Here is an 18197-nt window from a genome sequence, read left to right as displayed (position 1 = left end):
TTCATATGAACTCAGTAGATGGATTAAGAGAGCATGGGGGGGTCATGAGGTCGCTGGAAAGGGGTGTGTTTCTGATATCTATGCAAAAGGACAAAGGTCCAAGTCTTTAGAGCCCTGGTGCTTCCTGTCTTGCTACAGTATATAATTGTGAGACATGGATGCTATCCAGTGACCTGAGACGAAGACCGGACTGCGTCGGTACTGTGTCTCTCCGGAGAATCCTTAGATACCACTGGTTTGACTTTGTGTCGAATGAGCGGTTGCTCACGGAGTCCCGAATGAGGCACATTACCTGCATTGTGAGGGAGCATCAGTTACGGCACTACAGCCATGTGGTGTGATTCCCAGAGGGTGATCTGGCTTGCAGGATCCTCATTGTTGGGGACCTGAGTGCCTGGACCAGGCCAAGGGGTCGCCCACGTAACACCTGGCTGCAGCAGATACAGGGTCATTTCCAGAGGGTGGGATTGGACTGCGTGTCTACCTTTGTTGGGTTGCCAACAAGGATCCTGAGCTGTTTTGTCGTGTGATGGTTGCAGCAATGCACTGTATCAGTGCATGCTCCCCAACTTGACTTGTATACCTAATGTTTTTTAATGCTAAATGTACAAACAATACTGTGGCTTAACATTGAATGAAAAATAAAAAGTGTAAAATTTCCATACTATGAATTTACAAAAAAATATACAGCTCAGAAGATTGAATTTCGTGTGTGGCAAAGAAGGAGGATTTCACCCGAGTATAAAAACAAAAGTTGGGGATTTCACCGTAGGAGTTATACAAAATGACATGGTCATTGTGGACTATTCAATTAATCTTTCCAGTGGAATATGCTACCTGCCTAAGAAATCTAAGCATTCGACGTAGACCTCAGTGTTAACATTTGCAGTACACCATATGATGCTTATGTCTTTGTTATATACTATTTGGTAAGGGATTCGTAAAAGCAGTGTTAATGTTTGTGATGCAACATCTGTTGGAACGACAAATGCAATGCATTATTAAAAAAGTTTGTGATGTGGTATCTTTTGGAATGACAGAGAGACATAGCAACTGGACAGACACATAGACACTTATCTTTTCATTAAGGCAAAGATATATATATATATGTGTGTGTGTGTGTGTGTGTGTGTGTACATCTATAGAGCAATTTGGAATCTATAAAATAATACAGTAGGGATTCATTTTATGAATAAACTAATGGAACTGGAAATAAAAAAATGTAGATTTTAGTAAACATATTAACATAAGACAATGGCTTTTTATTGCCACAAACGTGCTAAGCAAGTAAACACCTCCAGTCTAAAGCAATTTGTGGCTATCATCTTCTGCCTTCACTTACCGTCACCTCTTGCTTGATGCATTCAATTGTGGCTTCAAGTGCTCTTGTTCCTCGAGTTGCTTCATCCTCCACGGCCTTAACAGTCTTTAATAATGATGTTACATTGGTCACCATTACCTGCAAAAACACCACAATAAGAATGAGGGGGAAAGGCGGATCTTCAATTCAACTCAATCCCATGGGAATTGAGCTTCCTGTTTATGATGTGTGCCCACTTTTCTTCAAGTACCTATTTAATATTATTTCAGCAAAAATGCATGTGTTTTGCATGTTGTGTGCATGAGCAAACCACTGGATAACTGACATGTGGATTATAAGACACAAGTAACTTTTTTTAACCCCATGGACCTTTTTCATCTCATTTGCCACTGTACAGCATTGGTCACTATTGGTTTCTATTATTTCATAAACTACTGTATCTCCGGTCTCCATGAAAACACAAAACTAAAAATCTTATATACTTCACGCGATGCAACGTCTGCTACGCAAGTGTTGTACTGTTTATACTTGCGCAATTATTCTGGAAGATTCCACCAGGTGGCAGTGTGAGACATCATCATGGTGAGAACTGGTTTGGCTTCTCTGTCTTGTGAATTGACTGAAATACCCATTAAATTCTGAGGACACCTTGCCACAATATCTCTGAAAAGGATGTTTAATGATTACATCCATCAATCCAGGGATGTGCCCATTCAAGCAAGAATTGGGCACGAGGCAGAAACAATCCCTGGACGGGGTATCCGCTTATAGCAACGTGAATACAAGCACACACACATATACACTAGTGTCATTTTAGCATCACTAAATCCCTAAACCTGCATATCTTTGGAACGAAACCGGAGCACACTGTGGAAACCCACCAGGAAAACATGCAGACTCCAGGCAGGGAACACCAGGGACGCAACTCCCTGCGAGACAGCAACGCTACCGCTCTGCCACTGTGCCGCCCTACTTGTGCAATTATTAACAGTATTTATTATTTAAATGAAGTTAACTCTGATGTCACGCTCCAACTTGATCACTCTGCGCCCCCTGACTTTTTGGTGGTACTGCAACTTGCACACGCATCACGTTAATTTCTGAGGACATGCTCAGAGCACATGTCAAATGAATGCTGGGAACGCGTGACAGCCATGATGCATGCATGCATGTACGCTTTCTAAGCATGAAGTATAAACCGGCCCTTATGGTCAGCAATTTGTGCTACAGCAGCTCTTCTGTGGGATAAGACCATGTGGCTGTCCACACACATCAGTGAGCCTTGGAAGCCCATGACCCTGTAGCTGTTTTGGCCTTCCTTTGACCACTTATGGTAGGTAAATACCAAGAACATCCCCCCCAAGACCCGCTGTTTGAAAGATGCTCTGACCCAGGTCGTCTACCTATAATAATTTGGCCCCTGTCAAAGTCGCTCAGATCTTTATGCTAGGTCATTTTTCCTGCTTCTACACATCACCTTCCAGAACTGATGGTTCATTTACTGCCTAATATATCCCACCCCTTGACAGGTGCAATTTAAGTAGATAATCAACGTTATTCACGTCACCTGTCAGTTGTTTTAATGGTGTGGCTAATTGGTGTATAGGAAACAAAAAGTATTATCTGAACTAAAATTAAAAAAAGTACTTCTTGGTTTCTCCATAATATCCAGCAGCCTTGATTATTATTTTTCAGTATATACAAAAGTAAATTTGTATCTCTATATTGTAAAAAGTCACATACAGTAATCCCTCGCTACTTCGCGGTTCACTTTTCGCGGATTCACGACTTCGCGGGTTTTTAAATACAAGTGATTGCCCGCCTATCGCGGAAGTTATGTTCCAGACCCATCAGCAACAGGAGAAAATCTGCGATATAGAAAGACCATATAAATAAACATTTTTATAGTTTAAGCCTTAAAATACCCATCCCACATGCTTTAAACACATGTAAACTTATAAAACACACTTTGTTAACACATATGATATGTGGATGTCGGGCTAAGGATATGAGTAACATCTCATTATTATAAAACATTTTAACTTCACGCCAGACAAGACAGTGAGACAGGAAAATTGGTGATGTACAGGCTTTTAAATTATTGACAGGCAGAGCGACATGCAGCACAAAGTCCACTTCTCCTTAGTGTTCATTCAGCTCCCCACCCCCTTGACAATGCGAACTGCGCCTCTGGGGAGGGGGGTTTGAGCGAACGTGCGTTCAGCCCTCACAAAACCACACACACACTCCTCCTCCTTCCGAACGCGCAGATAGACAAGCAGGCATTTTGGCAGAAGCAGCACAAAGTCCATTTCTGCTCAGCGAGAGTTCAGCTGACCCCCTTCACAAAGCGAGTGCAGACACATTGATGTCTGATCGCTGCGTGCAGTGTGCAGTGTTGGTCTGCGGTGTTTAAGAATGTAGAAAGTGTTTAAGAGCATAGGAAGTGTTTATAAGAGCGTGGGAAAGGTTAACAAGAGAGTGAGAAAGGTTTATAAGAGTGTGGGAAGGGTTTATAAAGCCTTAAAATATGTATAAATAATAAAATAAATATAGGTCGCTACTTCGCGGATTTTCACCTATCGCGGGGGGCTCTGGAACGTAACCCCCACGATAGGTGAGGGATTACTTTACTTTATTAAGCTACAATATGCATTAATCTATATAAAAACAAAATTACAAACAACTAGTAATAACAGACATTACTCAGTTTAAAATTAACATGTGACAGCTTACAGTCTCCTTCAATGTTAAAATGCGTGTCTCAACTCAGTCTGGCTTGAACATTTGTGGTTTGATTTTATAAACACCTCACCTTTGCAGCACTCTTAAGTTGGTACATTGATGGATCATCTGCTGGCTTTCCAGCAGCACATTTTGTTGCCCCAATCAATTCTGCCAGAGCCTTGGCTACGTCTTTAACGGCATTGATCAATACAACCTAGAAGAGCAAAAGCCAAAGTTACTTCTATCGCTTAACCCATTAAGTTCCAGTAATGGGTGTAAGAGCTACTATGTAAAACAAAAAAAAGACCATAAATAAAGAGCCAGGTAATCCCAGTGTCAATTACAATTCTTTAGTGCATGATAATTCTTTAGGCTTTGTGTTTTGATGTACCCACAATCTCCTGAATCACTGACTACTTGACCAACAGACAGCAGTTTGTGAGGCTGAGAGACTGTGTGTCAGGTTGTGGCGTGTAATAGTGGAGCACCTCAGGGGGATCTTCCTATTCACCCTCTACACAACAGACTTCCAGCACAATACCAACACTTGCCATGTACAGAAATTTTCAGTTGACTCCTCCATCATAGGTTGCATTAATAATGAAAATGAATCAGAGTACAGGAAGATTGTGGTGGACTTCATCTTGTGGTACAGGGAGAATAACCTGCAAGTCAACATGATCAAAACAAAAGACCTGGTGATGAACTTCTGGCGTGCCAATGAGCCTCTGAGACCTGTCACTATTCAGGGGGAGAACGTGGAAATGGTGCAGAGCTATAAGTACCTGGGGTTCCCATAAACAAACTGAACTGGTCTGATAACACTGTGGCCCTGTACAAGAAGGGCGAGTGCAGACTGAACTTCCTAAGGAGACTCGGGTCTTTTGATGAGTACAGCAAGCTGCTGGAAATGTACACTTCATATTAGTCAGTGTGGTGTTCTATGCTACAGTCTCTTGGGAAAGCAACCTGAGCTCAAAAGAAGCACAATGCCTCAACAAACTTATCAGGAATGCCTACTCCATCACAGGGCGAACCCTGGTGACACTGGAAACTACTGTGGAAAAGAGGATGGCGGAAAAATGGGATGCTATCATGAAAAATCCCTCCACCCCTCAAGGAGGCGCTGTCTTGGAGCAGTTTTAACTATAGGCTCATTCAACAACAGTGTGCTAAGAGGCACCACTAGGGGTCCTTTCTGTCCACTGCTATCAGGCAGTTTAATGCTTTCTCCTAATGTATTTGTTAAGTTCATTTTGAAATATCTGCACAGTATACATTTATTGATTGATTGGTTGTATTATTTGTCCCGTGAGTCTGTATATTTGTTTTCTTATGTTTCTGCTGCTGTATGCATCTGAATTTCTCCATGGGATCAATAAAATTTATCTAATCTAAATAAAAATAATAGTATACTTATTAATATTTACCCCATTACAGTCTGTACAAACAGTATTATTTAACCAGATATGTTAGGTGCAGAACTGAAAATATAAGAATTGTCTTTGACACTTTCCATAATGCAGAAATTAACCATTTGGCCCACTGATTTATCCGGCGTATCAGAGTATAATTCATTAGGCATCAAAACATACAGCAAAAAAAAAATTGGCATTAGCCACCTTTTCTGAGAAATGGCATGTGAAGCTGTGGCTACACTCCTTGTGGATGAAGCCTAAAATCAAACTCCTAAAGTCAGCCAAAGAGAAATGTCTTACAAATTAAAAGATGAATTTCTCTGAAGAGCAGTGGGTCTTTTTCAGGTAGGGAGCTTCTACTGTAGATGACTACATCTTATTAGACAGTATCAGTAACAAATGAATGACATCATTTTAAGCACATCTGAGATGCACTGAAGCAAGCAAGAGGTCAATGGTAAAATGCCCACTCCTTCCTTGACAATCCTGGGACAGCACTAGCTTCCAGCTCTTTCTGCATCAGGCCAGTCCAGACTCAGCTTCTGCTTCCTGTAATGAACTCCCTGTTGCAACTAAGACTTGAGCAACCCCTTTATTCCAATGACAGAACCTGGTGCTGGCCATCAGTACTGAAGTGTATCCTGTAACCAAGTTGGGAGAGGGTGCAGGGTTGTGTCCATCGTCACTTAAGGGCCGTAAGGTTCACAAGCTGCAGAGACTACACACAAAGCAACTAGCAATGATGAAACAGCTACCTGTTCACTAACTTTCAGCAAAATTGTTTTATACTAGAAAGAGAGGATCACTATTTGAAATCTTAAAAACTGTAACTGTAGTATTGGACAACTTAAGGCCAAACTGAGACAAGTCTGCAAAGAAACACTTTTTCTCCAAGTACCCCAGTGGATATATTTGTGTTGGTCAAGCATCACCTTGAATTTTGTCCTACCAGGACTTGGGATAAACAGAAGTCATGGGTTAAATATGGAGTTCAGTTGTATTTAACTTAATTGCTCTATCATTCTATCATTTTTGGATACCTAACATTAAATTACAGCTGAAATTCTAGTTAGGGTTAGGGGTAGGGTTAGTGCTTGTAGTGAATAAAGCATTCATGCTGAGATAGATCAAATACATAAGAGACATGCAATGCCATGTAAGACATGGCAATGAAAACAAAGACAATACAGTATTAAGGAGCCTTTCTCCAGGTGCTTCACCCTGTATTTATTCACATTTACCTGTGTTTCAGGGTCATCCGAGCCAATGCTGGCAGCTCCCAGCTTCACAACATCTGTCAATTGGGTGATAGTTTTGGCAGATGACTGTGCAGCCTGGGCCAGCTTCTCCTGACTGGAGGCTGCACCCGACACTAACATTTTTGTGTCTTCAACTAAGGCCTTGGCAGTCTTCAAAATATTTTCTCTGAAGAATAAGAAAGGAAAGTGTTGTCATCATTAGTCCATTCATTTTGAAATCTCACATCATCAAAGACATGTAGTTAGGTTAAGTGACGATTCCAGATTGGTCCTTGTGTTAGTATTAAGAGGCCTTGAGTGAGCCCTGTGATGGAATGATGGTCTGTCCAGAGCTGGGCCTTGCCTTGAACCCAGTGTTGCTGAGATTGGCTCCAGTTCCCTTGTGACCATGATTCGAGGTCTGAGAATGTACATATGTGCAGTACTTGTAAGCAAATTGACTGGGATGACGTAGATAAATTCCAACATTGTTACTTTAGTCTGAATTAGGAGCACAGACATAATACATGAGATTATTAAGGAGAAGACAAAATAACAGGATAAGGAGAAATATAAGGCAGCAAAAAATGCATCAAATCGAAAAAAGACATGTGCACTTCATAGATAGCACATATTAAATAATAAGGGTGCTGTTCTCTGTGTGTTTTAACAAATCTGCATTTATATGTGTACCAGTTCAGTATTTAGTCATTGGTATAATCAACACTTGTAATTTAACTGAGAATTGTTCACAGCGCTTTGTGCCTGCACTCAGTGAAAAGCACTATAGAAAAAATAAGTTTCAAGAAGTTACTCTCATTGTGCAAGCATTTACTTTAAGCCTTAAGGTAAATGCTGCATATAGTGGATGCATGGATCTTCAATAAAATTATAAGACAGCATCATTCAAAATAATAACATTTTACTAGCCTAGAATTGTGCTGTTCTGTCTTAAAACACACGTGTGCTATTAGTGTTCAGACTGCCTCCTGGTGGACATCTTAATTATAGACAAGTACCTTCAAAATAAATATTGCTATATTAGATTACTGGCAGAGCACTAAATGATGATGTAAATACCAATGCAACTCAATGTAATACAGTAGGTGAATGAAAATTATGAATTTGACATCTATATTTCTGCTTTTAAGTTTATTAATTTATAGTGAATGTAAAATATGAATACAACAAAACCCACGCATTTTGAATATGCAAATATTATGATGCCATACATGCCTGGATTTGAGTCCCGCTCATAATTGTTCTTTGCTGGTATTCTACATATTCTCTTTGTGTCTGCATGGGATTTCCTCAAAGTACTCCAGATTTCAGAAGACCTCGTCCAACGTGTGCATGTTAGGTTATTTGGCAAGTCTTTCTTTATTAAACATATTTTGGTAGGCCCACCGTGATCCTGAATTGGACTAATGTTAGGTTATGTTTAATTAAACATTCTGGAGACTATTAAAAGGAGAAATTGATTTATGTATAATAATGAACCTGTTTCTCTGATTTTAAGAACAAAGTCACAGATATATTTGTTGATGCCTTTAAATCCACGTCTATTTCTAACCTGTGGTCAGCGAAGGATTCCTCATTTTCAGCATTTAATGTGCCTGCAGAGGCAAACATTATTGTAGTATCCAAGTCGGCAATAATCCCTGAGACGGCGCTGGCTGCAGTGATACAGGCCTGAGTTCCTTTATTGCCTGCCTGAAGTGCAGAGAGAACCACGGAGACCTGGGAAAAATAAAACAATGCCATTTGAAAGGAAAACAGCTTTGAGGATCTTACTTCTGTTCACTATTGTAACTGTTTAGTTTCTTTCCAAAATCCCTTGTTTATATGTAAACATTATAACTAAACACTGATTTTGTGGTATACACAGAAACTGAGGATACCATAATATGCTCAAAACAGATACAGAGATGTTTAAATACATATATGTTTACAGAGTCATCATTTGACATACATATTACACACACAGTATATACTGTAAAAATAAATAAATATATACAGTACTGTGCAAAAGTTTTAGGCAGGTGTGAAAAAATGCTGTAAACAAAGAATGCTTTCAAAAATGGAAGTGTTAATCTTTTATTTTCATCAATCAACAAAATGCAGTGAATGAACAAAAGAGAATTCTAAATCAAATCAATATTTGGTGTGATCACCCTTTGCCTTCAAAACAGCATCAATTCTTCTAGGTACACTTGCAAACAGTTTTTGAAGGAACTCGGCTGGTAGGTTGTTCCAAACATCTTGGAGAACTAACCACAGATCTTCTGTGAATGTAGGCTTCCTCACATCCTTCTGGCTCTTCATGTAATCCCAGACCCACTCGATGATGTTGAGATCAGGGCTCTGTGGGGGCCATACCATCACTTACGCTGAAGATAGTTCTTAATGACTTTGGCTGTATGTTTGGGGTTGTTGTCCTGCTGCAGAATAAATTTTGGGCCAATCATACACCTCCCCGATGGTATTGCATGATGGATAAATATCTGCCTGTATTTCTCAGCATTGAGAACACCATTAATCCTGACCAAATCTCCAACTCCATTTGCAGAAATGCAGCCCCAAACATTCAAGGAACCTCCACCAAGCTTCACTGTTGCCTGCAGACACTCATTATTGTACCGCTCTCCAGCCCTTCGACGAACAAACTGCCTTCTGCTACAGCCAAATATTTCAAATTTTGACTCATCAGTCCAGAGCACCTGCTGCCATTTTTCTGCACCCCAGTTCCTATGTTTTCGTGCATACTTGAGTCGCTTGGCCGTGTTTCCACGTCGGAGGTATGGCTTTTTGGCTGCAACTCTTCCATGAAGACCACTTCTGGCCAGACTTCTCCGGACAGTAGATGGGTGTACTGGGTCACACTGGTTTCTGCCAGTTCTGAGCTGATGGCACTGCTGGACATCTTCTGATTTCGAAGGGTAATAGGCTTGATGTGTATTTCATCTGCTGCACTAAGTTTCCTTGGCCGACCACTGCGTCTACGATCCTCAGCGTTGCCCGTTTCTTTGTGCTTCTTTAAAAGAGCTTGAACAGCACATCTTGAAACCCCAGCCTGCTTTGAAATCTTTGTCTGGGAGAGACCTTGCTGATGCAGTATAACTACCTTGTGTCTTGTTGCTGTGCTCAATCTTGCCATGATATGAAACTGTGTTCCACAACCTCACCTTGGTAGCAGAGTTTGGCTGTTCCTCACCCAGTTTTAAGCCTCCTACACAGCTGTTTCTGTTTCAGTTAATGACTGTGTTTCAACCTACGTGTGACATTGATGATCATTAGCACCTGTTTGGTAGAATTGGTTGATCATACACCTGACTAGAATCCTACAAAATCCCTGACTTTGTGCAAGTGTACCTATAAGAATTGATGCTGGTTTGAAGACAAAAGGTACTAACACCAAATATTGATTTGACTTAGATTTTTCTTTTGTTCGCTCACTTTGCATTTTGTAAATTGATAACAATGAACAATCATTATTTATATTTCTGAAAGCATTCTTTGTTTACAGCATTTTTTCACACCTGCCTAAAACTTTTGCATACTACTGTATATATAAATAAAAATAAATATATATCTATTATACAAAAAAATCTTGGGTCGAGACGTGATCATCTCAGAGAGACACTTCGCCGTCATGCGAGACTAGACATTACAACCTTAGGAAGCAAGACCTGTGAGACGGTGACTTTTGCACATCATGCCCTACTTACAAACAATTTAAAACAAGTTCACGGACATCTAACCTCGCAGTTGTTGGAATGCTTTTGGCAGACACACTTCATGAGCTCCCAGCTCTTAAAAATGTTATACGTTCTAGATGGCACGAGAACGACTAAGCGAAGAAGAAAGAGCAGCGTGTTGAAAAGAGACACGAAAGCGTTGGAGAGAAAAGAAGGCAAAAAAGGATGCACAAGAGAACAATAATAATGTATGCATAAATTCAGAAAATAAGTAAAGCAATAATCAGCCCTGACATCCCGTGAGAGACACTTTGATGCCCCGCAAAACAAAGCAGTGAGAGAAAAGGCCAGCTGCTGTACAGGCTTTTAAATGATCGACGCACAACGAGACAAGCAGAACACGCAACTCGGCAGCAGCAGAAAGCCAGCAGCTAATCTGTCTGCATCTCCTTAGCGTGCATTCAGCCACCCTCCCCTTCATAATGCCAGGGGTGGTGGCGGTAAACGAGCGAAGCAAGGACAGCTGATATACAAGCTTTGAAATGATCGACATGCAGCGTGAGAAGCAGAACACGCAACGCAGCAGGAAGAGCAGTAAGCAAGCAGGTGATCCGTCCACATCTCCAAAGCGTTCGCTCAGCCACCCCCTTCACAGTGTGAGCGGCAGAGATACAAAGTGGCTTGTGTGTGGCACACGCCAGGTGTTGGGGGGAGGGTAGGCACACAAAGCAAGCAGGAGGCAAAGCCCCCTAGAGTGTGTGTGTGTGTGTATATATATATATATATATATATATATATATATATATATATATATATATACACATACAGTACATCTCTATATATCTATATCTATATATATATAGCTATCCTCTTTAATAAAATCCCTGTGTGCGTCCAGGTGTCCGTATTTGTGTGTCTTCTGGTGAAGTGCACATGCGCGGGGCACGGTGCAATGCGCGATATTACTGTCAGAGAAAATTATAGGCGTTTTACGGAAATACAAACCAGTATTACTGTGAGAGGAAATTAAAGGTACACAATGCAGTGACGCATATACAAGCCAGTATTACTGTCAGAGAAAATTAAAGGCATATTACCGACGCGCACGACTGCATTACCGCCAGAGAAAATTAAAGGTATATTACGGATGTACAAGCCAGCAGACGTACAAGACAGTATTACTGTCACAGAAAATTAAAGACACACAATACACGGTGGCAGCCCACGAAGAACGGTCAGCTCAGCAAGTAAACATCAACAAAAGAAAGGCTGAAAGACAAAGAAAAATACGACCAACAAACAGAATGAGACCAAGGTCCCTTGCCATTTAATATAGACTGTTCCTACTAATGTTTATGCACTACTGTTCTAGCACCCTAACGGGCTAAATGACTAGTATATACCCTAGGTTCTTGTCTATAAGCCGGACTCGTGTATAAGCCGGAGACCAAAAATCATACGAATTTTTAAAATAAAATCTTATCATAGATAAGCCGGACTCATGGATAAGCCGAACGTACTATAACCTATAACTAATAGAAGGGAGGGAGGTCAGTGGTCTCACTCGCACCCATTTAATTTCTTTAAGGGGGGAGAGAGTGTGAGATATTGGCGTCTCTCTCACTCCCCGCATGGCGCGGTTGGAGTGGCCGGAGAGCATTCTTTCTGCTCTGGGCGTCGCCGAGTCAACACGCGTGCGTAGCGGTCATTTAAATTGTGATTTTATATGTAAGCATATTTAAATATATATCGCGGATTTTTTGCTGGTTCGCGGATTTCTGTGGACAATGGGTCTTTTAATTTCTGGTACATGCTTCCTCAGTTGGTTTGCCCAGTTGATTTCATAAAAGGGACGCTATTGGCAGATGGCTGAGAAGGTAGATTGCTTACTTTTCTCTCTCTCTTGCGCTGACTATCTGTGATCCTGACGTATGGGGATTGAGCAGGGGGGCTGTTCCCACACCTAGACGATACGGACGCTCGTCTAAAAATGCTGAAAGATTATCTTCACGTTGCTATCTTTTGTGCAGCTGCTTCCTGAAGCGACATGCTGCACAGTGCTTCGCATACTTAAAAGCTCGAAGGGCACGTATTGATTTTTGACTGAAAAACAAACTCTGTCTCTCTGTCTCTCTCTCTCTCTATCTCTCTCTCTCTCTTTCTCTCTCCCTGCTCCTGACGGAGGGGGTGTGAGCTGCCGCCTTCAACAGCTTTGTGCCGCGGTGCTTCGCATACTTAAAAGCCAAACAGCACCATTGATTTGTTTGCTAGAGATTGTTTTCTCTATCTATGTGACATTCTGTGCTCCTGACAGGCACTCCTTTGAAGAGGAAGATATGTTTGCATTCTTTTAATTGTGAGACGGAACTGTCATCTCTGTCTTGTCATGGAGCACAGTTTAAACTTTTGAAAAAGAGACAAATGTTTGTTTGCAGTGTTTGAATAACGTTCCTGTCTCTCTACAACCTCCTGTGTTTCTGCGCAAATCTGTGACCCAAGCATGACAATATAAAAATAACCATATAAACATATGGTTTCTACTTTGCGGATTTTCTTATTTCGCGGGTGGCTCTGGAACGCAACCCCCGCGATGGAGGAGGGATTACTGTATAAGCCGGACTTATGTATAAGCCGATATTCTATTTTTTCATTTTCACAACTTTTTTCCTTAGATAAGCCGCGGCTTATAGACAAGAACTTAGGGTATATAAAATCCTACGCCTAAAAATGCAACAATTTTGTACAATGATTTTATATGACATTTTTGTCATGCTTTAAATCGGGCTTATTTTAAAACCTACATATATATGCTTGGTATCATTCTGTTCAAAATTTATCGAACTTTAATGTGATGTTGTTAGACTTTCAGATTCTTATTCCGTTTTTACTGTAAATTATAAACTAAAAAATATCAAAAACTCATGTCCTGCGAGATAAGACTTTGTGCCAAGTGATTTAACCCGGGGCCGGAAATAAGACAAAGAGTAGGACAGCTGCTGTACAGGCTTTTAAATGTTCGAAGTGCCACATGAAATGCAGTTCATGCAACATGGCAGAAGCAGCAAAGAAGAGGTTAAAAAAAATAAAAACTAGGCCCTATTTTGTGACTTGGGGTCTGCCAGATCTCTTCCTATCAGAAGTTTTTCCAGTTTACAATTGCCTTTGCATTGTGTGGGGCACCACTGTACTCATGGTCACTTTGATTTTTTTTTTTTGCAATTTCTCTAAATGAAAGGCCTGCACTTTTAAGGGTAATAATGCTCTGTCTCATTTCATTTGTTAATTGCCTTTTTTTGCCATTATCACTGGAATACAGTATTGTCCAAGTAAGACTTCAGTGGGTGGAGTAACACAGTCTGTTCCAACTTCCCTTTAAAAGACTGAGGGGTGTTTGAGTAATAAACCGAAGTTGGGACACCTGTGCAAAATGTTTGCTTCAGCTTGCAAGGCTTAATTTACTTTAATTGCTGCAGAACATTGTAACCTATCAGTTGTTCTCTGAAGAACCACAGCCAGTTTGCTGCTTACCTTTTCACCATTTTATGTCATTCATTGATTCATTGCATTTCAACTGATTAACCAGTAGTGTGTATGTGTATATATAAATATATATATACACAATTATATCTATCTATCTATCTCTCTCTCTTTATATATATATATATATATATATATATATATATATATATATATTGGGGGAGGTGGCTAAGTCAGTGTGATCGGGGGGGGGGGGATTGGGTGTAAAGTCTTGTTTATTATGAATATGTTCTTCTTAAGTTTGCATATGCTGGATTTATGTCCAAGTGTCTGTTGATGGCATTCTCATTTGATAGCCAAGATTCGGCCAGCTCTCTGGCACTTTTAGTACTGGTCTTAAATTTTACTTGTACATTGTCCCAGTTAAATGTATGTCCTGTTGATTTAGTATGCGTATACAGTAATCCCTCCTCCATCGCGGGGGTTGCGTTCCAGAGCCACCCGCGAAATAAGAAAATCCGTGAAGTAGAAACCATATGTTTATATGGTTATTTTTATATTGTCATGCTTGGGTCACAGATTTGCGCAGAAACACAGGAGGTTGTAAAGAGACAGGAACGTTATTCAAACACTGCAAACAAACATTTGTCTCTTTTTCAAAAGTTTAAACTGTGCTCCATGACAAGACAGAGATGACAGTTCCGTCTCACAATTAAAAGAATGCAAACATATCTTCCTCTTCAAAGGAGTCAGGAGCAGAGACTGTCATAAAGGCAGAGGAAAATCAATAGGGCTGTTTGGCTTAAGTATGCGAAGCACCGCGGCACAAAGCTGTTGAAGGCGGCAGCTCACACCCCCTCCGTCAGGAGCAGAGAGAGAGAGAGAGACAGAGAAAAACAAGCAAGCAAAAATCAATACGTGCCCTTCGAGCTTTTAAGTATGCGAAGCACTGTGCAGCATGTCGTTTCAGGAAGCAGCTGCACAAAAGATAGCAACGTGAAGATAATCTTTCAGCATTTTTAGACTAGCGTCCGTATCGTCTAGGTGTGGGAACAGCCCCCCTGCTCAATCCCCCTACGTCAGGATCAGAGAAAGTCAGCGCAAGAGAAAGAGAAATGTAAGCTGGGTAGCTTCTCAGCCATCTGCCAATAGCGTCCCTTGTATGAAATCAACTGGGCAAACCAACTGAGGAAGCATGTACCAGAAATTAAAAGACCCATTGTCCGCAGAAACCCGCGAAGCAGCGAAAAATCCGCGATATATATTTAAATATGCTTACATATAAAATCCGCGATAGAGTGAAGCCACGAAAGGCGAAGCGCGATATAGCGAGGGATTACTGTAGATCAATGATAGTGAGTCCTTTCTTCTGACGGCGTTGCGATGTTCCTATATAAGTGTTGCGATTCTTTATATTATATTATATATAAATATATATATATATATATATATATACACACACACAACAACAACACTTATTTATATAGCACATTTTCATACAAATATGCTTGCAGAGCATTAAAAAGGAGGAAACCCAGCATCTGGTGATGTCCATGAGTTCAAGACTTCAGGCTGTCATTGCCAGCAAAGGGTTTTCAACCAAGTATTAGAAATGAACATTTTATTTCCAGTTATTTAATTTCTCCAATTACTTTTGAGCCCCTGAAATGAAGGGGTTGTGTTAAAAAAATGCTTTAGTTGCCTCACATTTTTATGCAATTGTTTTGTTCACCCCACTGAATTAAAGCTGAAAGTCTGCACTTCAACTGCATCTGAGTTGTTTCATTTAAAATTCACTGTGGTAATGTACAGAACCAAAATTAGAAAAAGTTGTCTCTGTCCAAATATTTATGGACCTAACTGTATATATATATATCATGTTTGTATATATATATATCATATGTGATTGAGAGAGAGAGAGAATTTTAAATGGATAAATTTGCCATTTTTTCTCATTAGTTTACACTCAATAACACAGTCTACATTAGTAACAAAGTATTCAGACTCCTAGAACACCTCTGGAAGTAATTACAGATTCCAGTCTTCTCTGCAAGTCTCTGAAAGCTTTGCACACCTGCATTTCTGCAATGTATCCCATTCTTTCTGGCAAATTCCTTTAAGCTCTGTTAGATTGGATGGGAATTGTCTGTAAATTGTCATTTTCAGGTCTTGCCATTGAAGTCTGATGTTTGGCTTGGCCACTCAAGGATAGTACAAGACTTGTCCCAAAGCCACTACAACACTTTCTTTGCTGTATCCTTCAGGTCACTGTTGTAATGAAAGGTGAACCATCAGCCATGTTTGAAGTTGTGTGTAGTCTGCAGCAGGTTTTCAGGAAGGACTTTTCTGTATTTGACAGCATTCATCCTTCCCTGAATTCTGACCAGTCTCTCGCTGGTAATCATCCCTATAGTATGATACTGTCACCACCATGCTTCAGGGATGGTATTAGGCAGGTGATAAGCAGTGCCTGGAATTCTGCCTAAAGAGTTCAATTTTTGTCTACTTAGCCCAGAGAATCTTTTTCTTCAAGCTGTCAGAGTCTTTTAAAGGCTGTTTGACAAACTCCAAGCAGCTGTCATGTGCCTTTCATTCATGAGTGGCTTCTGCTTAGCCACTGTACTATAAACATCCTTCTGACAGGTTATCCCATCTCAGCAGTGGACTTCTGAAGCACTTCAATCATCCAGTTGCCGTGATCTCATGCGTACTGTAGCCTTATATTCCTGTTTTTTTTCTGACAGAAGTAGAACCTGTTTTGGTCTTTTGCTGTAGCCCATCTACTTGAGAGAGGCTCTTCTGAACACCACTGTTGTAAAGAGCTATTGTTGGAGTATTCGTGGCTATTCTCTTCTGACCTCTCTCATTAATAAAACATTTAAGCCTGCAGAACTGTCAAAAAAACAAGTGCGTTTTGTATATTGTTCAATCCTATGTAATGTCTACATTCTGTAATGCATGACAATCTCAGGACAGCATTTCAGAGATGGTGAAATAACCCTGTCTGCCATGGACAATCACACCATGGTCAAAGCCTCTTAGATCATGGCTTACTAATTCTAATGTCTGCATGAGAAATAGCTATTAACCATATCTGCATGTTTTGTATTTTATTTCTAAAGACGATGGGCCTCAGTTATAGTTCTGTTGGTTAAATGAATGTATCAGAAGTACCAAGTAACTAACTCCGCACTTTCTTGTATACAATGTTTGTTTTTTAGCAGAGGCTAATATTGTTAGTTTGCTTGATCTCCTTACATTTGGATATGCTGCATACAATTGCACATGACTAAAACATTCCTGCTGTTGACCGCTTTTTCTAGTGACTGACATTGGCTTTAATTGATCCATCCATCCTCTTCCGCTTATCCGAGATTGGGTTGCGGGGGTAGCAGCTTGAGCAGAGATGCCCAGACTTCCCTGTCCCCGGCCACTTCTTCTAGCTCTTCCAGGGGAATCCCGAGGTGTTCCCAGGCCAGCAGAGAGACATAGTCCCTCCAGTGTGTCCTGGGTCTTCCCCAGGGCCTCCTCCCGGTTGGACATGCCCGGAACACCTCACCAGGGAGGAATCCAGGAGGCATCCTGATCAGATGCCCGAGCCACCTCATCTGACTTCTTTCAATGCGGAGGAGCAGCAGCTCTACTCTGAGCCCCTCCCGGATGACTGAGCTTCTCACCATATCTTTAAGAGAAAGCTCAGACACCCTACAGAGGAAAGTCATTTCAGCCGCTTGTATTCGCGATCTCGTTCTTTCAGTCACTACCCATAACTCATGACCATAGGTGAGGGTAGGAACATACATCGACTGGTAAATTTTTCACCACGACAGACCGATGCAGAGCCCGCACCGATCCGCCTGTCGATCTCCCGCTCTATTCTTCCCTCACTTGTGAACAAGATCCCTAGATACTTGAACTCCACCACTTAGGGGCAGGATCTCGCTCCCAACCCTGAGAGAGCATTCCACCCTTTTTCGGCTGAGGACCATGGTCTCGGATTTGGAGGTGCTGATTCCCATCCCAGCCGCTTCACACTCAGCTGCGAACCGATCCAGAGAGAGCTGAAGATCACGGCCTGATGAAGCAAACAGGACAACATCATCTGCAAAAAGCAGTGACCCAATCCTGAGTCCATCAAACGGACCCCCTCAACACCCTGGCTGCGCCTAGAAATTCTGTCCATAAAAGTTATGAACAGAATCGGTGACAAAAGACAGCCCTGGTGGAGTCCAACTCTCACTGGAAATGGGTTTGACTTACTGCCGGCAATGCGGACCAAGCTCTGACACCGATTGTACAGGGACCGAACAGCCCTTAT

The 18197-nt window shown here is 41.1% G+C and overlaps 1 protein-coding gene across 2 annotated transcripts in view; it reads right to left on the bottom strand.

The window, feature by feature from the left end:
- tln2b (talin 2b) overlaps positions 1-18197 on the bottom strand; it is a 316938-nt gene that overhangs the window by 68720 nt on the left and 230021 nt on the right. For both annotated transcript variants that reach the window (XM_028823593.2, XM_051920301.1), the window contains 4 exons: positions 8278-8444; positions 6708-6891; positions 4137-4262; positions 1343-1459 (listed from right to left, as the gene is read on the bottom strand). In XM_028823593.2, coding sequence (XP_028679426.2) covers positions 1343-1459; positions 4137-4262; positions 6708-6891; positions 8278-8444 — 594 coding nt within the window. The remainder of the gene's footprint in view (positions 1-1342; positions 1460-4136; positions 4263-6707; positions 6892-8277; positions 8445-18197) is intronic.

Source organism: Erpetoichthys calabaricus, chromosome 17 (assembly GCF_900747795.2).
Source record: "Erpetoichthys calabaricus chromosome 17, fErpCal1.3, whole genome shotgun sequence".
NCBI lineage: Eukaryota > Metazoa > Chordata > Cladistia > Polypteriformes > Polypteridae > Erpetoichthys > Erpetoichthys calabaricus.
The sequence above is the reverse complement of the archived record's forward strand: the minus strand, read 5'-3'. Positions and strand labels throughout refer to the sequence as shown.